We start from the raw sequence: 22495 nt of genomic DNA on the forward strand, positions 1-22495 counted from the left end.
TGAAATCACATTGTAAAACAATAGATATATATAGGTCATCGTCATAGAGACGCACTTATACCCGGCAGTCTCACAGGTCAAGTGGAGATAGTAGTCTTCAAGGCGTAATGATATCACCCAAACATAACAAACCTTAACATGACAAATATTTAACATCATCGTCTATATGTTCACAAGCAGCAGCTTTTCTTATAACAGGAAACATGTTCAGAGAAACCAAGAAAACAGTTCTACTGTGACTTTTTTCAAAGATGTCATTTTTTTTCTGCCAGATTTATTTCCCTTGACAAACGTGTTGATGGAAAACAAAATTAAAATTGTCATACGTTTTTCTGTTCCTGATGTACAGGATTGCTCAGAAAAAAAGTCTCAGATATCAGATTTCGTCAATCTTCATTCTAAGTAGTTACGTAAAAACTGGTTCATCAGTAGTAATCAACACAAACAGAATCCTCTAGTATCAGGAGAGATGTATTTCTATACGAGGTATTTTGAGCAAACTCGAGATGAAACATCAGAATTTTATAAGATTGTCAGATAGTAGTTGAAGTAATGCTGTCAGTTCACAACCTTTTTACACTATGGCTTGTCTGAGGTTTGAAGGTTTCCTCTATAAATTTTTCGTATGGGATTTTGCCGGACATGCTGTTATCGAATTGTGTCATGACATGATATACTTCATCTTCGTCCAGAATCACATTAGCCAGTTTAAGTACGGAACGGAATTCAGGTAGGGACAGATAACCAACATTCCTTTTATCCAGTTTTCGGAAGGCACGACGCAAGTTCTTCCAGTCTCCAGCCAACTAGAAAAAAATCAGTCATTGATTACAATAAAGTGTTCATCGACTATTATATATATATTAAGTATTTTTTATACTACAGTGTAAAGACAAACCTTGATGGACCAACACACCTGTATAATGTAGGTTTATTTATTTCTAGCATATTCCGTATTATTAAACTCTTCTAAAGTTATTATTTTGCAAGTGTTATGTACACTATTCTGATTTAAGTATGAAATCAGATGAAATGTCAACCTTTTACGATTTCGGTTAATTTGTCTTTCTGTAATACAGAGTTATCTGCGCTTGTGAACAGGTATATATTGTTGCGTCATTTGCTTGTGAGAGTTACGTCATAAAAAATCGAGAAAATGACGTAATTTTTCACGCAAACGAATGACGTACCAATCAATAAGTATTGATAAGAACAGGCAAATAACTCTTTACCAGTGTATACCAACGTATTGCCGGTTGAAACAGGTTTGAAAATGATTTACCCACCTTTTGTCTGAGTTTGGCTGTAATGCCATGGAGTCCCTTCTGTGGGGGTTCCACAATATCTGTAATGGGCAGTTCTGGCTGAGGGTGTTGTAACAGTGACAACATGTTGTTGCCATGGCGCCACACTTGCTTTCTCAGAGCGAACGGCTTCAAGAACTCTATGTAGTTCACCCTGGAATAGTTAAATACCGTTCTTAGAATAACTCCACAAATAATAACATAAACACAGCTGTATCTAGAAAAACGGACGAGTTAAATGTGACATCGTTCCTAACCCTACAACAAACAAGAACCATCTCTTACCTTCCATCTTTCCTGAGCTCAAATTTGTTACATATCATGTTGACCTCGTAGTCACTCAGGTGGACACAGAGCTCTGTGAGAAGCTCGCGGAATTCATCCCTTTGTACGAAACCAGTACCGTATGGGTCCATCGCCACAAACTCCTTTCGTAGGTCTTCCCACATGTAGTCGACCTGTAACATAACAACGGGATTAATGTATCTACTTATCGGTGTATCTCCTTCCATTCAACGTGTTTCAGAGTTAGTTTGTTACCCTGTCGTGAACTAATCTTAGGTTCGCCTTTATCCGTTACGAGGATAAGGAAGTTTTTTTTTAGTTCGATTGCATCATCTATTTTTTCACTAACGATATAAAAAGTAGAATGATAAAACTAAATCTGACAATACTTTATATATCAGCAATTGAAAGACTTTGACTCATTAATAGCTGAGCTTTCAAACTTTTTTATCTTTAGTTTATAATTGCAAAACAATTATAACAGTTACCTGCATATATTAATCATGACTGTTGGTCCGCATCAAAGAGCGGAAGGGATCTTACTGTCGGATTACGTATGAAATGCTACCCTTAACTAAAAATTTACCTTAGCCCTGAGGTTGTCTTGGAGCATGTCAGCAGCACAGTTAAGTTTTCTTGACCTAAGCATGAAATCCGCATCACCTTTTCGCGGAGGATTGACTTTAGCATTGGGGAAAGCAGCTGAACGCATGGAAAATCCGAAATGGCGGACAAACTGGTGGTAATCTAGTGTCTTATCCGTGTTAGTTATGAAAGTCTTCCAGAGATCTCTGATTTCTCCCCGAGAAATTTCCGGTTGAATATCGAACCTGAAATTCAAATTTTGATATGTATGACTATGTAATTGGTATACTGCCGAGGATGATATCTCTAATTCCGGTGTATGATATATTATTTGTTACTGTACCCTCGTAATATAACCTCTATATACACACATTATGCAGAATCGAGTGTCACATCATCAATCCTATTTACCATGTCATTATGCCAATATTTCAAATAATTCCATTTTTTCTTAATAACCCTGACGGCGTATACAATTTAGTGGCATGTTTCTCGAAACGACATGATGTTCGCAAATTCATCAAACCAACTTACTTTCTCATAAGCTGATAGAAAGTTTCTTGTGATAAACGCCTTGAATTTATTTCGTCTTGTGCATAGAATGCCCTTTCCACGTCTTGGAATCTTCTGTTGAGTAGATCTTTGATCTTATTAAAGAGTTCTTGAGGAGTGCGTCTATTGACGCCAAAATTATCCAAGGCCTCGTCAATTTCAAGATCAGGGTCCACTTCCATTTCCTCCTCGAGGGGTGCCATCGCTGTGGCTCCATTCGTGGTCGTTACTGCTGGGGCGTTAGTCTTCTCAAACAAACTTGGTGCAAGACCCCTGGGTACGGGAAGATACAAGTTAACATTACTGCTTTTGTCGGTAAGGAGACCTTGTGACATATTTCTTATTAAACAGAAATAATGAATTTCGTTCTACCTTTAGCAGATTTGTAAAGCATATGATCTTATAGAACAGTAGTGCAGGTATAGAAGTATTTCTAAAATCGATAATGAAGCAAAGCGGTACTTACTTGGTGTCAAAATGCTGCATGAAATCTGCATATTTGACATTTCCATCTTCATCCAGTGGGAGCTTATCTACGAAATGTTCAAACTGGGGATCGGTGAGGTGGAACTGGAATTTGCTTTCCATGGCTGCACGGAATTCTTCCTGGCTAATCACGTTCATTCCCAGTTTGTCTATACTCCTACAATACCAATACCAGTTAGAGGTCTTTTCACGTAAACAATTTATTGGAAAATATCTTCTGTATAACAGTATATTTTCGTTGGACTAGAATTTCGTGGTTGTATGGAAATTTGAATTTTCCTTGGCACTTGATTTCGTGAATTACTCTTGCTCGAAATCCCAATGTACTAAACTCCGTATCAACTGCTGTCCGATTATTATTTCGTGAACAAATATTTTCGTAGATTAAAAATATCTGCAAAATCAACGAAAATAAAAGCTTCACGAAATTCAATGATTTTACAGTAAAGTTTACACATGCTTGTGTAGAAATAATGAGTTAAAAATTGCATCAGAAAAAATATTTTATTTATATTTTCCATCTACCAAGGCGGTTCTTTCTTTCTTTAACCTATAACCAGTGTCTTTTCATGATAAATGATAAGTTAGTGTATTTTGTTGTGAAGAGGAACTCCCGAGTTGGTAGCTTGGCTATACATACTTGAATGAGCCAAGTAATGCGAGGAAGTCTCTCTGGAACATGTTCATCAACTGCACCTCAATGCTGCTCATGGTAGAGCCAGCTCCAGGACTGTCAGGTCGCTTGTTCACTCTGTAACCAGGTATCATTGTTCATTAACAAAAACTTCTCACTTGTCGATATTTGATCAAACTCAACAGTACAGCTTGTAATGTTTAATTACCAAACAACTCAGTCACAGTATGAAACCAGACTCATCTGATTTTACTTTCAGACCCTAACAGTGTTTTGTTTATATGTCATTATATGTATTATTATGATGAACCCAGCTATACAACATAGTGTGATAACTCTAACAGGTACACCTACAACAAACACGTGTTACAATGCCATAACTTTGTGACTTTTGTATTTCTACACTACAGCAGCATGTTTTATATGATCCCTATGCACATAATTATATTATTTTAACACGTCAATACATTACAGCTATGTGAGTATAATAACGGTGTTTTATTCTACATAATTTCAGTATTCTTTACAGCTGTTTGTTTCTTATTATGAATAAAATAAAAGCTGACCTGTTTTCTACAACCTAATAAAATCACAGCACACTACTGAAGTCAATATAAGATTTTCTGGTCATCAGTATATGTGTAAGTACGAGACACATGAGACAAGTTAAAACATTAGAATTCTAGTGTTATAACACATAGGTTTGGTAATAGAGAAGAAATTAACATCCGGGTATATGAATACAGAAATGAAAGTGAAGTGTAAATATATCAGAAGTATTTCACACTACGTTACGTTACGCTACGAAACGTTACACAAAGTACCCCTGTCACTCAATTCCAATTAGTCCCGAGTATGGTCACTGGATCCAACAGCACTAACCCTCTGTTCCATGAACGGGTGATACGAAATTAACAGGAGACCGATTTGATATTTACAGGTACACAGGCGAACATTTAACCACCTGTTTATATCAGCAGTCTCTAAACTACTAGTCATACAAAGAGGATGAAAGATCTACACGGCCACAGATCACCATCACCAAGACGGTAGAGGGGAGATAGTACTACTCACAGAGGTACCTGTTTGCTCGGGCGTCAAGGGGGACAGTTACAATATCTTATCTGATATATCTGGTGGACATTACTGAATTTGTATATATAAGTATACAATGGTATATTTCACATAAGAGGAGCGTTTACGTCTAGATGTAGACAGAACCTCATTTACTGACTGATTGCCAAAGTCCAAGCAACGTCGATTGCTGTTTCGTCCAGACTACTATATTCCTTGGCATTTTTACTTTTTATATATATCTTTAGAAACGATCTGAAGATTTTGTATCTATCATTATCAAACAACAATGATAAAACTAATGTATCTATAAGATCACTACATGAGCAGCACCACACATCCACAAGAACAGCGTCTCCATGGCGATGAACGGAAGGCGTCATGGTGATGACAGAGTTGCTACACACCGAGTGCTACAGGAAATGGTGTGTACACTCAGAAGGAGATAGGTCACACCAAATCAGGCAGACAAGTGTATGACTCTGTAATGGAACAATGAAAACTAACAGTCTGACTAGCCTGTGTTTGTTGTTCGTAAGGATGTTGTGGGTCATGCCCGTCTCTGAACGGTCCTGGAAACGATGGAGAAATTCCCTGTAGGGTACCCCCTCTGGACGAGCCCGGACGCTACAGCGAGACAGGAAGGCTGCCAGGAGCTTCTTCTCTAAAGTCAAACCATAGGTCGATAGTACAGCCAGGAAATCGTCAAAGGCAACCTGTCGGGGAAAAAGAAATTTCATTTTTATAAAACCATTTACTGAAAACAAGTGTCAACAGAGCAGATGCATTAAGGACCTGTCGGGGAAAAAGAAATTTCATTTTTATAAAACCATTTACTGAAAACAAGTGTCAACAGAGCAGATGCATTAAGGACCGTAGGATATAGAAGAGGAATTTCATTGTCAAGGTTATGGTCGTTTTAATGGTAGATAACTGTCATAGAAATAGTGTAGTCATGCAACGAGATATGACTTTGAAGGAGATAGGCATTGGCATTGAGTTAGGTTGTCAACGAGAGATGATTGTTACGAAAGGTGATTATGAAGGATATGGGATTGTCTGCGAAAGAAATTCGCATGGAGATGGGGCTGTCGGGAGAGACGGTTGGCAAGGAGAGAAAAATGGTCATAAAAAAGTGATTGTAAAGAATTCAGATTTACCAGAAATCTGTTCACATAAAGATTTATATATAACTATCTTTTTGACGTTTAACTTGACAATGTTTACACTACGTTACTTACAACTCCAGAGTTTTTCTCGTCCTTAGCTTCAAACGCTTCTACCATGTTGTGGCAACCCTCCCTGAACTTATTCTTCATCCATCTCTCCACATCCAAGGACTGTTTCCTCTCTATCTCCTTCCGTCGTGGTGAGCGGTTCGAGTTGGAGCCTAGCAACATAAACTTGGTGATTAAGCGGGAGCAGCATCAGCAACATTTCACTTTCTATCATTTATCAACGTGTAGTGAGATTTTTTTCTCTCTTTTGATTGTGGTGCTTTCGAAATATTTCATGAAATCGAGAATAGTGCACAGAATTTACACGCCATGTTGACGTTAATAGTGTGTTAGAAGTAAACAGGAATGGCCTTTTTGTCAAAGTTCACATCACTTTCAATTCATTTCTTAAATAAATCACAGAATATTTATAAACAAAGATTAGCATTATTTTTCATAAGGTACCGAGGTGTTAGTACATTGGTAGGGTTCATTAGATTCGTGAAATATTGATTATGCGTATAATATTTTGATTCAAACGTGTCTGAAAAATGATAAGTGGAAAAGAAAAATGATAAATTGAAAAAATAATTCTTCCATGGATTACTTGTTCAGTCATCATGCATGCTTATAAATTCTTCTAAAAACTATCATTTGAATAAAACAAATATAGCACAAATAATACCACATAACTGAAACCAAATTGATCAGAAAGATAAAAGATCTGATGAGGTATGAAAAGCAGAAAATAAGAAATGTAAAGAAATGTAATTTACTCTTTGATTCACAGAAGAAAAATGTTACACAACAAATACGTCACTATGAAAGAGAAGTGAAACACATTTAAATGAAATAAAGATTTATTTTGACAGTGGATAATTTGGATTTTAACATTAAAAGGTAAAAATTAACGCCTACAAATTTCCATGTACAACACTAGATATGATCCTGTACAGGTAGACCTGGACAGAGCAGTGTTAACCATACGGTAAGGAAGGTCATGTAATTACACTATGTTCCATTCTATAAATATCTCCTATAGTTCACATAAAAAGGATGTTATAAAGTAGTCATTTTATGTTAAATTTCCGAGTGGGAATATGAAAGATTTGGGATGACTTCTCGGAAGAGAGGATGTCCTTAAGATAAAAATGACGCAGATAAGATAGAGAATTCAGTTAGAGAAGACTGATTATATAACAAAATAAAAAAAAAAACAAAACCCATCACACCTGAATATATAAGAAAGGCACACCAGTAAACAGTTTCCGTCAAATGTCTACTGGGCACACGTATCGACACCTGTCCACCCCGAGTCTCAGCCTACAGTCACACTGGGACAAACACACACTGATTACAGCCAAGGAAAAACTCCACGTCTACATCTTTATATAACACAACCAGTGACGTCCATCAAATAGATCTGACAGTGACGGAGAGTCAACATGAAACAACTGGATGTGTTATCAAGTCAACGTAGTAACAAGATGCAGGTAATGCCTGCTATTTCTATGGTTTTTCATTGGCTGTGACTTTGAATTTGGAAAACGTGTCAAATATTAGGTGTTGTGTAAGAACACAATTTAATATCATTATGGGCATAAAGAATGGTTTGAATGGACCACAAAGAGTGTGATATGTATACTGGATAAGGGAGGGAAATTGACCTGTTCCTCACATGGGGGGGACTGATTCACTTGGTGGGAAGATGAATATAGGACGGATAGAGGATTGTTCCAGGACATAGGGAGGGAAGAATTGATTTGCTTTCAAGTAGGCGAAATGTGGTAGGGAAAGGAGTTTTCGTTGACTTGGGGTACGGCGGTGAGGGCTGATTCGCTGGCTAAGGAGGGGAAATCAAATAGGAAGATGGGAAATGGGGGAGGGGGGAGGCTGGGGCTATCTGGGCATAGGGACTGGGATGAGAGAATAGAAAGGAAACAATATAGGAAGAATGGTGGATTTGGGAGATATACAATGTGGGATAGAAATATTGGGTAGGGTTGGAGTATTGGGGTGACTAATTCTGTATTAGGGGCTAGGTAGAAGACTAAAGGGTAAGGAGGGAAGTATTTTGGATATGGCAGGGACTGAATCCGCTTTCTTGGTTAGGTAGGACAATTCAGGAAAGGGAGAAGGGTATCCTAGACAGGGGAACTATCCATTCTGAGCTGGACTTTTTGTCTTATATAATTCCTCATTTCAAAAGCCGTCACAACGTTACCCTTCTAGCACGCCGAATATACGTCCAATCTCTAAAGAAAGTAGTTTACAACATTTTGTAGCGATCAGAATAATATTTAGATGTAACATCCAGGGAAGGATTTTTGACAAAACTTCTAACAGAATGTATCTCATTTTATTCGTGATAATCACATCATAACTTGTTAACTGGAGAAAACGGGTGTGTGAGTGGTTAAGTCTGCAGTGTCAGTAGGTAGAGGTGTCGGATTGGACAGGTTCTATATAACTCACCACCATACTCCTCTAGCTCCGGAATGTCCTCGATTTTATCCTTTTTGTTTTTTTTCTTTTTACTTTTTTTGCGTTCTGGATGTTTTTGAGAAATGATGAATACAAACTTAATATTTCATTCCACACAAAGCGTCAAAGCTTAGTACTGTTAATGGCTATTTCACAAAAAAAACATCAACATTGAACACGAAGTAAAAACCTGTACAATATAGGTCAGGCTTTACAACATGTCTGTGTAACAAGTCCTGTAAACATTCACACAAGTATTAGGTGTCACAGCTTTACTTTATTTCCGCATTTAACAAAACAAACAATACCAATTATCCTTTCATTGATACCATAGATGCGTTTGGAAGTCGAAGACGGAAGAACGATGTTTGAATTTGAAACATTTTTCACGTGCATGTTAAAAATAACTGTGAAACTCGTACCTGCAGGTTCGGGTATTGGGGACAGCACGGGCCGAGCTTTGTTGGGAGTTCCGCTTCGGAAGGTGATACCTAGGCTGTTCAGAAGCCGTTCTGCTCCAATGGTTCCCATGTTTTTAGGGTCATACCTGACACAGATACAATTTTATATTACAGATACTGGCATGGAAATAGTAATGAATTTCTGTAACTAGTGAAAGGGGTTTCTATCTTGTTATTCAATACTGTCAGTAGAACTGTACAGTACTGACACTCATCATCACACGTATTAGCAAGTCTTATCCTCATTATGATATATTTAATGCTTTGACAAATATAACAATACGTAGAAATAAAACCACATACTAAAGATATCTAAAAGTCCAAAAGTACTTACTTTTTCCATAATTTTTCGAATTCGGAATCCTCCATATAGAACATCAGTTTGTTACACATTTGTTTGAATTCTGATTTAAGGATACGGCCGGAACCACCAGGGTTGATCTGTGGGATAAGGTCAGCGATGTCAAGGAACCTGTAACAGAATATGATACATCAAACACAATATTACTTCAGTTGGTGTATCCCGTCACACGGGAGGATACCCGGGCTTCCCTGTCTGACTGTGATTACATTAGTAACACAGGAGGATACTCAGTCTTCCCTGTCTGGGTGTGATTACATTAGTAACACAGGAGGATACTCAGTCTTCCCTGTCTGGGTGTGATTACATTAGTAACACGAGAGGATGAGTCTGGCTATGGTAACATTTGGACTCACCTTTGTTTGGCCTTTTCCCTGAGCTGCGCGTGCACCTCGTTAGAGGTCATGGAGGCTTTGTCTGAGGCGTAGTTCCTCTGGACCGGGTCCATCCACTGAGGATAATCATCAGGCATCTCACGGAAATGGGCGAACAACTCTGTATAATTCACCACCTGTCGATCAGAGAATCCGAACCGATCCATCAGTCGGTTAAAAACAGATTGTCCCATCTCCGTGGCTAGGATGGTCACCAGAATTCGGTGAAGGGCCTCCCTATAAGTAGATAAGTAAAATTATCAATTAGGACTAGTACATAGGACAATAACAGTGAGAAGGGGGTTAAAGGTTGTGATGACGAGAGTGTGATAATGATGGTAGTGATGATGATGATGATGATGATGATGATGATGATGATGATGATGATGATGATGATGGGAGTGATGGATAACAAGGATAGTACTGAATGGTTAGAGAAGATGTTAACTTGTGAGAAATCAGGAATGACACAAAAGATAATGTCAATGGCATTGCTGGAAGAGACCTGTCCTATTTGTACCCACACAAGTTGATACTGGACCAGTCTGCTGGAAGAGACCTGTCCTATTTGTACACACACAAGCTGATACTGGACCAGTCTGCAGGAAGAGACCTGTCCTATTTGTACGCACACAAGTTGATACTGGGCCAGTCTGCAGGAAGAGACCTGTCCTATTTGTACGCACACGAGTATATACTGGACCAGTCTGCTGGAAGAGGCCTGACCTATTTGTACGCACACGAGTATATACTGGACCAGTCTGCTTGAAGAGACCTGTCCTATTTGTAAGCACACAAACTGATACTGGACCAGTCTGCAGGAAGAGACCTGTCCTATTTGTAAGCACACGAGTATATACTGGACCAGTCAGCTGGAAGAGACCTGTCCTATTTGTAAGCACATGAGTATATACTGGACCAGTCTGCTGGAAGAGGCCTGACCTATTTGTACGCACACAAGTTGATACTGGGCCAGTCTGCAGGAAGAGACCTGTCCTATTTGTACGCACACGAGTATATACTGGACCAGTCTGCTGGAAGAGGCCTGACCTATTTGTACGCACACAAGCTGATACTGGACCAGTCTGCAGGAAGAGACCTGTCCTATTTGTACGCACACAAGTTGATACTGGGCCAGTCTGCAGGAAGAGACCTGTCCTATTTGTACGCACACGAGTATATACTGGACCAGTCAGCTGGAAGAGACCTGTCCTATTTGTAAGCACATGAGTATATTCTGGACCAGTCTGCTGGAAGAGACCTGTCCTATTTGTACACGCACAAGTTGATACTGGACTAGTCTGCAGGAAGAGACCTGTCCTGTTTGTACGCACACAAGTTGATACTGGAGCAGTCTGCAGGAAGAGACCTGTCCTATTTGTAAGCACATGAGTATATACTGGACCAGTCTGCTGGAAGAGACCTGTCCTATTTGTACGCACACGAGTATATACTGGACCAGTCTGCTGGAAGAGACCTGTCCTATTTGTACACACACAAGCTGATACTGGACCAGTCCGCTGGAAGAGACCTGTCCTGTTTGTATGCACACAAGCTTGTCGGTTGTCCCGCGTTACAATGAGATTGGATCTACTGTGATATCTTACCTTGATACATTTCCTTTTTGTTCCGGATCCATGTCTTTGAATCGTTTCTTTACTTCATAGAAACTTCCTTTCATCTTCTGTCTAAGTTTTGCCTCTATCTGCGAAATCAAAACATGTAATATTAGACAATAGATGAGCTGTGTACCACGTGATAAATGTATCGTGCAACACTGGTATACATACGATGTATGTTTCTATTTTAGCAGGAAACCTTGTAGTTGACGATCATTGTACATGTATATAATTCGTTCATCTAATCTGTGGTTCATTACTCTTCAGAATTCAACATTGTCATCGCCTCCTGGCGACATACGACGATATATCGCTCAGAAAGTTTTCGTTACATACGGTGCCTCTTTATTTGCCTTCTACGAATGACAAAGCATGTACTGACCTCGTCTACTTCCAGTCTGGCACGTGTGGATGCGTTCGAAAGTCGGGAGGACACGCGGCTTTCCGCGCCCATTCTGCTCATCACTACGTCGGCTCGGCTTCCTGTAATCAAACAACACGATTGTCTATTAGAGATCCTATCAACGTTAAGTTTACTTCTGTGTCTATCATTTTATATGAAAATATTATTATAATTGTATCAAAAGTTTCTATTGGTTAATTGTCATCCAATGACAGATGCTTGTTATAACGATTTTGATTGGTTAGTTAGGCATGGAGTAATTTCTTATATAGAACGTCCATTAAGTAAACTGTATAAAAACTTATTCAAATTATTGGTGCACACAGACAGTTTATTACATTTGTTCTGAATTTTCTGGTTCCATTACTTAAAGACTAAACATACGCAGCCCACAGACCAGTTCTATTGTATATTGAATGCCCAAGAAGAATCTAATTAAATCTCAACGTTCTGACATGAATAACATTAATAAAAAGTCGATTAGAAAACAATATCGGTAAGGTCGTGTGTTTATGGTGATTATCGTTCGTAATTCCAGTAATCCAACTTCACACGAGTGATTGGGCTCAGGTACCACCAGGGGTGGGTTATTCTACGATCTGGCTAACTTCTCACAAAGTCTATGTGTTCATTATCCAGTGTACTGGGCTAATCCGGCTTTACACATGTGTTTACTACAATATATTGGGGGTAATCCTGGTTAGGTGATTTCATAAGTTCATTAGGTTAACGTTGTTATAATACACATCACTCCGTAGGGCCATTTTTGATAACTGATATGTCGTTTCAGATCGAAATTGAAATATACTAGAATCTCGGGGTATGGTAGTGTACCGAACGCTTTGTCCGACGTTAGTATACTGTGACCTGGTGTGGTGTCCTGCTTGGTGCTTCCATCAGTATATAATACAGTGAGATAGCACTATAATGTTGACATCAGGACAGCACTCACTTATGCTTACGTAAAGAGTGTATTTTAAATCAATCCTTTAAGAACACCTTTATTTAATCTGGACGTATTGGTGTGAAGTTGTACACTGATATTATAGTAAATGCTATACAGACATGTGGAATTCAGCAGTCTAAACACCACAATTTTAACGTTTATGTTTGTGCATGCATCTGAAAAGCTTGTATTTGAACATTTAAGACATCCCAACCAGAAATTGTGTAATAATGTATCCAGGCTACATTACAAACAGATCAGTCACAGCAAACAGACAGGGTTTTTGATCCTGTATGACATTAATGGAAAACCAGAATGACATTTAATGTTATGTCCGAATGGCAAAATATTGATTGTGAGCATTATGTCTCCACCATAACCAGATGGGTGTCAACAAAAGAGTGTGCGAAGAAGGGTTCCATAGGGGAACTGTTTATGTAAGTACAGTTTAAGTCGATAATATCACAGTGTAGGAACAACGTCACCACTGGGTAGGATATCATACCATCACAGGGTAGGAACAACGTCACCACTGGCTAGGATATCATACCACCACAGGGTAGGAACAACGTCACCACTGGGTAGGATATCATACCGTCACAGCGTAGGAACAACGTCACCACTGGGTAGGATATCATACCATCACAGGTTATACATCGTCACAGGAGAAGGAATCGGAGTAATTCAAATCAGCACGGGGCATGAAATGGGGAAATGTACATCATCACGGGAACAGGAAATGGGGAAATGTACATCATCACGGGAACAGGAAATGTACATCATCACGGGAACAGGAAATGTACATCATCACGGGAACAGGAAATGGGGAAATGTACATCATCACGGGAACAGGAAATGTACATCGTCACAGAAGAAGGAAGTGTAGATCGTCACAGGAGAGTGAAATGTACATCGTCACAGAAGGAAGTGTAGATCGTCACAGGGGAGGGAAGTGTACATCGTCACAGAAGGAAATGTACATCGTCACAGAAGGAAGTGTAGATCGTCACAGAAGGAAATGTACATCGTCACAGAAGAGGGAAGTGTACATCGTCACAGGAGAGGGAAGTGTAGATCGTCACAGGAGAGGAAAGTGTAGATCGTCACAGAAGGAAATGTACATCGTCACAGGAGAGGGAAGTGTACATCGTCACAGGAGAGGGAAGTGTAGATCGTCACAGGAGAGGAAAGTGTAGATCGTCACAGAAGGAAATGTACATCGTCACAGGAGAGGGAAGTGTACATCGTCACAGGAGAGGGAAGTGTACATCGTCACAGGAGAGGGAAGTGTAGATCGTCACAGAAGGAAATGTACATCGTCACAAGAGAGGGAAGTTTATATCATTATAGGAGAGGGAAGTGTACATCGTCACAGAAGGAAATGTACATCGTCACAGGAGAGGGAAGTGTACATCGTCACAGGAGAGGGAAGTGTAGATCGTCACAGAAGGAAATGTACATCGTCACAGGAGAGGAAAGTGTACATCGTCACAGGAGAGGAAAGTGTAGATCGTCACAGAAGGAAATGTACATCGTCACAGGAGAGGGAAGTGTACATCGTCACAGGAGAGGGAAGTGTACATCCTCACAGGAGAGGGAAGTGTACATCGTAACAGAAGGAAGTGTAGATCGTCACAGAAGGAAATGTACATCGTCACAGGAGAGGGAAGTGTACATCGTCACAGAAGGAAATGTACATCGTCACAGGAGAGGGAAGTGTATATCATTATAGGAGAGGGAAGTGTAGATCGTCACAGAAGGAAATGTACATCGTCACAGGAGAGGGAAGTGTACATCGTCACAGGAGAGGGAAGTGTAGATCGTCACAGGAGAGGGAAGTGTATATCATTATAGGAGAGGGAAGTGTAGATCCGCAAAATCACAGGACAAAGAAATTTTCATCGACACTGGATAGGGAAACGTACCTAATCACCGAGTGAGAAAGTTTACATCATCACAATCGTTATAATCTTTTTTAAACCACAGTAAGATATCTGTCTTACATACGACTTTAATTCGTTTCAAGAATAGTGCAAAATCTGCTTTTATGCTGTCATTAGTGGGACATACCTATAACATGTAACACAATAAAATTATCAATTTGAAACATTTCAATTTCAATTTCAGTCCAAATTCAATTAATGTTCCATTGTGACACACTGTGTATAGAAGCCGGTCCTGACACGATCTGTGGGTACCTAGCTCTCTCACTATTGACTTCCCAGTGTGAACGCTCCAGCTAATTATATATTGACTGACGCTGTGTAACTCATTTCTATCGCACGATTTTAAAGTGGTTTTTGAATGAATTTTAATGTATGTATTAAACATGAGGCTCTACACGAAACCGATCTGCGTACCAATATATTTATTTTACTTTTAAAGAATTTAAACTTCGTACTTACTACATTTTTTATGTCAATATATTGGGACAAGTATTCCAAAGAAACAAGTGTTTTCTTACAAAAAGTATTTACCTCTCTGTATAGGATTACAGACCTCTCAGTACGTTTGACCGTCATACATCCTATCCATTTAGACGGTGGAAAGAATGAACTTTCGGTAATAGATCTTGTTTACTCCAGTGAGGTTAACTGTCAAAGAGGTCGTATGATAGTGCCGGACCTTGTCTACTGGAGTGGGGTGAATAGTCATGGGAGATAATGCATATTTCCAGACCTTGTTTATTGAAATGGGGTGAAAAGTCAGGGGAGATGATGTATATTTCCAGACCTTGTTTATTGAAATGGGGTGAATAGTCAGGGGAGATAATGTATATTTCCAGACATTGTTTATTGAAATGGGGTGAAAAGTCAGGGGAGATGATGTATTTTTCCAGACCTTGTTTATTGAAATGGGGTGAATGGTCAGGGGAGATAATGTATATTTCCAGACCTTGTTTATTGAAATGGGGTGAAAAGTCAGGGGAGATGATGTATATTGCCAGACCTTGTCTACTGGAATGGAGTGGACAGTCAGGGGAGTTAATGTTTATTGCCAGACTTTGTTTACTGGAATGGAGTGAACAGTTAGGGGAGATAATGTTTATTGCCGGACCTGGTCTACTGGATTGGGGTGAATAGTCAGGGGAGATGATGTATGTTTCCAGACCTTGTTTACTGAAAAGGGGTGAAAAGTCAGGGGAGATGATGTATATTTTCAAACCTTGTTTACTGAAATGGGGTGGACAGTTCGGGGAGATAATGTTTATTTCCAGACCTGGTCTACTGGAATGGGGTGAACAAATAGGTCGTTTTATATTTTAAGACATTGTCTTGACCTTCGGTTCGACCTAGGGCCAAACATATATAGTCTCCATTCTTTATTTCAGGGCCAATATATTTTTTTGCTAATTCTAATGTAAGATTTCTTCTCAAGGGCCCCAGTTAACGACTGTAGGTTTATATGTCTTTGAATGTTGTGTAGGTATATATAATGTATATGAATTAGTGGGCGTGAACGTTTCGCTAGGATTTAATTATACAGGCGAGATCGTCTACACATAGAAGACATGCGACCGAATTAAATACCATTTAGGAAAAAAACTGATAAAATTGACAGGTAATTCCCTAGGTACACTGAATATATATATAATTCTGTACAACTGAGTATCAGCAATATGTAAATACTCACGACATATACTCCCACAAAGGAAAATAATTTTGAATTGGCATATCTTAATTCTATTGCAAATACATACATGTTCCAACAAGGAGGGTCTATATGGGTAATCAGCACACCAGATAACCAGACCTAGATGTTGGACTAGAAATCCCACGTCTTACAACGGTTTATTTATTGTGATATAAACGTTTTACCTCGTCACTGTACATACGGTTTCCAGTCTAGTAACGTCAGGTGGTAAATCAGATGATCTTCCTGTGTTAATCTATGTAGCGTATCCTTGTTCGATTATCTCAAATGAAATCTTATTGTAGAATTCTTTAATTAAATTGACGGTATAAACAGTTTAACTATGATAACACTATTTATTGGAAAATCTGTGGGAGTGTTTCGTCCGTTTCATTTATTATTAAAAATAAACATTACTTAGTACAACTACATAATTATGTATATCATTGTCCACCAAAGAATTCTACTGTTTCCTACGACAGTTCTGTTTAATATGTATATACTGCAAGCTTACTAGGGATAGTTAAAGCACTCGGTATTGACCGTTCAGCGAAAGTAAACTGGTAATCAGGACAAATATTTGACTGTAGCATTGATATTTTTCTCATGACTAAATATTGGACTGGTCTTGTGTGTACTTATCGGAAATGTTTGTATTTGACACCGGTAAGAAAAGCCTACAATATGCCAAGCTTGACATTAAACGACACAAATACAAGTCTCTCTAACCGGAAGGATTTATTACAAGTGTTTCTATAAGACCACCCCACTGGTAGGCTAGCCCTATCTTACTCTCTCTGGGATTACCTCGGCCAGCACTTGGTAACGGTATCACCACTGAAGGACTATGAATCATTTGATAGACTAGTGAAATCCATGGGTAAATAAAACTCCGTTTTATTGGTTTCAATAGCTGCAGGTCAGATTTGATTGTGGTGCAATTTATTTCGCGGTGTGAAAAGTACATAATAAAATCTCTTAGACCACAAATCATATCTGGAAAAGAGACGTTGGTTTACAGTGGGTTCGAAATTATTACACAGACGTACTTTTATGACAAGGGTCCGAGATTAATACACGACTTACTTCTATGACACAAGGGGTCCGAGATTAATACACTAACTTCTATGACAAGTGTGCAAGTTTAATAACTGACTTCTATGACACAAGGGGTCCTACATTTGTACATTAACTTACTTCTATGACAGTGGTTCGAGATTAATACACTAACTTCTATGACAAGTGTGCAAGTTTAATAACTGACTTCTATGACACAAGGGGTCCTACATTTGTACATCAACTTACTTCTATGACAGTGGTTCGAGATTAATACACTTACTTCTGTGACAAGTGCGATCAAGTTTAATAACTAACTTCTGCATGATGATTCCATTTTCGGCGGTAACGTCATACATGATTGTTTATTTCATCACAATGCGCCTGAGAGGATGGTCTGTCTACACATAGACGATAATATAGATATCTCTTTATTGGGTTTATTACACGTGATTGTGAACAGCAAAGTCATTTTGAGGCAGGGACTGTAGTATTTGGTGGCTACCCTAGAGAACACCATGGGGGAGGTCCATCGCATACTATCCATGAATAAACACAATCACAACAGCGCTGGACGGCCTTGTCACAGCTCCCTAATGTCCCTCTCCCGGAGGGGATCGAACAAAATACCCACGCCCCGCCCCCTCTCCCCCGTTCGATCTACACACATAGGATCTTCATCTGAGGTTGTGAAGTCCGATGCTTGAGCCTGAGTTGTTATTTTGGGCAATGGTATAAAATGGATGTTACACCCAAACACTTGGTACTCATAGCGAGAATTTCATAGATATAAATGTAAGTACATGTGGAAAACTGTAAAGTAAATTAATTGTACATATAGAATAGATTGTCTGTATAACATGAATTGTACATATAGAACGGATTGTCTGTATAAAATGGATTGTACATATAGAATAGATTGTCTGTATAAAATTAATTGTACATATAGAATATATTGTCTGTATAACATGAATTGTACATATAGAACGGATTGTCTGTATAACATGAATTGTACATATAGAATAGATTGTCTGTATAAAATGGATTGTATATATAGAACGGATTGTCTGTATAACATGGATTGTACATATAGAACGGATTGTCTGTATAAAATGGATTGTACATATAGAATAGATTGTCTGTATAACATGAATTGTACATATAGAATAGATTGTCTGTATAAAATTAATTGTACATATAGAATAGATTGTCTGTATAACATGGATTGTACATATAGAACGGATTGTCTGTATAAAATGGATTGTACATATAGAATAGATTGTCTGTATAAAATTAATTGTACATATAGAATATATTGTCTGTATAACATGAATTGTACATATAGAACGGATTGTCTGTATAACATGGATTGTACATATAGAATAGATTGTCTGTATAAAATGGATTGTATATATAGAACGGATTGTCTGTATAACATGGATTGTACATATAGAACGGATTGTCTGTATAAAATGGATTGTACATATAGAATAGATTGTCTGTATAACATGAATTGTACATATAGAATAGATTGTCTGTATAAAATGGATTGTATATATAGAACGGATTGTCTGTATAACATGGATTGTACATATAGAACGGATTGTCTGTATAAAATGGATTGTACATATAGAATAGATTGTCTGTATAACATGAATTGTACATATAGAATAGATTGTCTGTATAAAATTAATTGTACATATAGAATAGATTGTCTGTATAACATGGATTGTACATATAGAACGGATTGTCTGTATAACATGGATTGTACATATAGAATGGATTGTCTGTATAACATGAATTGTACATATAGAACGGATTGTCTGTATAAAATGGATTGTACATATAGAATAGATTGTCTGTATAAAATGGATTGTACATATAGAATAGATTGTCTGTATAACATGGATTGTACATATAGAATGGATTGTCTGTATAACATGAATTGTACATATAGAACGGATTGTCTGTATAAAATGGATTGTACATATAGAATAGATTGTCTGTATAAAATGGATTGTACATATAGAATAGATTGTCTGTATAAAATTAATTGTACATATAGAATAGATTGTCTGTATCAAATGGATTGTACATATAGAATGGATTTTCTGTATAAAATGGATTGTACATATAGAATGGATTGTCTGTATAACATGGATTGTACATATAGAATGGATTGTCTGTATAATCGCACATAGATTTTGTTGAACATACAGACGGGTTGAGTTGTTATAATTGACATTACCTAGTTTTAATTGAGCGATAGAGATATTCCTGTAAACCCAGCTGTCAATATCGTTATATAAGATAATTATTATCACAGTTTCTTTATTGTTATAGATATTCTGTCCTGTAGATACCACTGACACTGTGACAAAAAACATTTTTAAAAACTCTGTTTTTAAGAAATCGTGTTCTTACCAAAAACCGGGAGTCTGGTCTTGTTTGGGTCCCCGTAGGTGACCTCCACTCCCTCGGGGATGGCAGTGGCGTTGTAGTTGGGATATGACATGGCCATCCTTGACCCTCTTCTGCTCTCCCTCCCTAAGGCACTAACACTCTTCCTCGTGGGATACGTATTTTCGTTGGCTAGAGGGCGACTAGACATTCCAAAATTTGGATGGGACCCGGGTCTGTCCCCGGCCCTAGAAACTCCCCGTACTCCTAAATTTTCCGGGTTCTCCATCCTGGAAAGTGGGTGTTCAATCTGTGGTAAGCTAACACCGACTTTTTGCCCCGGACCCGAAAAGGACGGGCGAGGTATCACTTGTGACATGTTGCCGTCTTTAACACCACCCGTATAATTAATTAAATTTCTGTAAATATCCTGTGTATGAAATAGGGTTTCCTCCAATGTTTGCTAACAAGACCTCATAGGCCACCATAGGACTTGTATAGGAACCACGGGATAGTCCGTAAGGCTCAAACACCGAGTAGTCCTTAGCAACGCTGCCCGGTTACCCCGGCACACACACTTGTCATTAATTTGCGCATGTATCGATAAGTCGGTATTATTTCCCGTGTCTTTTTGTTAACGCGCTATTCAAAACAGATCAGCCATAAAAGACTTAAATACAAAAGCTTGGCCCTCTATATACACCGTAGGTACACACATACACATAAAATTGGTATGTACCCGTAATTCATACCCATTTAGCTTTACCGTTAAACACGGGGTGCCGTTACATTACCGTCTAATCACGACGGGCCGCATTGGTCAGGTAACGATCCCAGGTGAGGGACAATTGGAAGGAAAATCTATATCATGTAAAAGGCTTTGTACGCTCAGGTGTAATCACAGGTATATATAGTTCACTCTTTGTTTTACAAATAAAAGATAAAATTTGTTTGTATATTTGGCTCTTTATAATGTTTGTTTTCTATGCATACAGTTTGTCGTAATCGCTGAGCGATGTCTTATAGTTCTACAATGAACTGTGCTCGTGGTGGATGTTCGTGCTGTAACTATATCTGACGATAAATAAGTGTGTTAATCTTATAAACAGTGGCGTGCCCTGCAATCACATTGTCACACAAACGTATATCAGGTTTGATCAGCATCGCGATTACACGAAATCTGATTTCCTAAATGTATAAGTAGTTATATTTCTGTCAACTGAAACATGAATACTACTGTTGATTTCACTGCGTGTCACGAAACCATGTTAGCTCTCATTAAAATAGGTGTGAAATATAACGTTTCATAGCGTGAAATCGACCGTGGTGGGCTATTAATCTCAGACGTATTCAGATTGTGTTATATTTCATTGGAGATTTCAAAGATGAATTAACAATAATATGTTCATCAGAAGAGAAGTTAGACTATCTACCGAAGTATTGAAGTCATTCTATGTTACACTTTTCTATGAATATTACTACTTTAGCACGTGATATAGTTACTACTATTTAGCACGTGATATGGTTACTACTGTTTTGCACGTGATATAGTTACTACTATTTTGCACGTGATATAGTTACTACCATTTAGCACGTGATATGGTTACTACTGTTTTGCACGTGATATCGTCACCAGATTATATGCGCACGTGCTACGGCTGCCAGTCTTTGATGGTTGTATGACCACTAGGTCTATAAACGTAAAATGATTGTTAGTGCCATGAAGATGTGTGCTTTTTGTTAAATATCAGATGAGATGCTGTCACAGAATATTGCAGAAAGAAAACAGACATCTCAACTTCATTTACAAAACCAAGTCCACAGATAATGAGTGATTCAACTAGTCATGAGTTATGCATTTGAAAAGGTGTCGTGAAAAGCTTGTTGAGTGAGACAAAACATGTTCCTGACACATGTAGATCGATAACTTTTATCGACCTGTGTGCTTTTATTTTATTCCTCACTTGAAACTAAATCCAACAGAGTGGTTATGTTTGAAAAGAAACCACATGAAAGAAATCGCCATAAATAACGTACAAGGGAATAACTCTTCAAACAAGCGTATTCATCGACCACACTCGGATTCGAACCACAGACCTCGAAACTCTAGATAGGCGTACTGATCCTGGGTGGATACGTCAAGGCAGAGGCAGGAGTAAGAGGAAGGCCCAAGTTAAAGAACAAGGGATTTAGTACGAATATGGTCACTATCAGGTCACATCACGCCAGAAGGTACACTCAGTGTCCGTCACGTCACATCACGTCACGTGGTACAACTAGTGTCTGTCACGTCACATCACGTCACGCGGTACACCCAGTGTTTGTCACGTCACATCACGCCAGGTAGTACACCCAGTGTCTGTCACGTCACATCACGTCACGCGGTACACCCAGTGTTTGTCACGTCACATCACGCCAGGTAGTACACCCAGTGTCTGTCACGTCACATCACGCCACGCGGTACGAGTATGGTCACTATCAGGTCACATCACGCCAGGAGGTACATTCCGTGCCTACACGTCACATCACGCCACGCGGTACGAGTATGGCCACTATCGGGTCACATCACGTCACGTGGTACAACTAGTGTCTGTCCCGTCACATCACGCCACGCGGTACAC

General features: G+C 38.7%; 1 protein-coding gene across 1 annotated transcript; it reads right to left on the minus strand.

Annotated features, from left to right (window-relative positions):
- Window positions 1–538: 538 nt before the first annotated feature.
- On the minus strand, window positions 539–20253 carry LOC132547445 (EF-hand calcium-binding domain-containing protein 6-like). The gene is made up of 16 exons (XM_060211200.1): window positions 19899–20253; window positions 11819–11919; window positions 11425–11522; window positions 9800–10054; window positions 9417–9554; window positions 9044–9168; window positions 8613–8687; window positions 6162–6310; window positions 5428–5636; window positions 3853–3963; window positions 3193–3369; window positions 2709–2999; window positions 2176–2419; window positions 1590–1762; window positions 1287–1458; window positions 539–806 (listed from the first exon to the last, which is right to left on the minus strand). The coding sequence occupies exons 1-16, from the start codon at window positions 20251–20253 to the stop codon at window positions 564–566; spliced, it is 2916 nt and encodes a 971-aa protein (XP_060067183.1). The 3' UTR covers window positions 539–563.
- Window positions 20254–22495: the final 2242 nt, after the last annotated feature.

The sequence above is a fragment of the Ylistrum balloti genome, unplaced genomic scaffold (genome assembly GCF_031769215.1).
Source record: "Ylistrum balloti isolate Yb309-2 unplaced genomic scaffold, AGI_CSIRO_Ybal_v1 Utg369954, whole genome shotgun sequence".
Lineage (NCBI taxonomy): Eukaryota > Metazoa > Mollusca > Bivalvia > Pectinida > Pectinidae > Ylistrum > Ylistrum balloti.

Bases quoted from the DNA above. Each gene is read 5' to 3' on its own strand.
- LOC132547445 (XM_060211200.1), bottom strand. From the start codon at position 20,253: ATGTCACAAGTGATACCTCGCCCGTCCTTTTCGGGTCCGGGGCAAAAA. The intron at 11,920-19,898 runs GTAAGAACACGA...GTTTGATTACAG, and splicing joins GACCAGACTCCCGGTTTTTG to GAAGCCGAGCCGACGTAGTG. The intron at 2,420-2,708 runs GTAAGTTGGTTT...TTTGAATTTCAG, and splicing joins TTCTATCAGCTTATGAGAAA to GTTCGATATTCAACCGGAAA.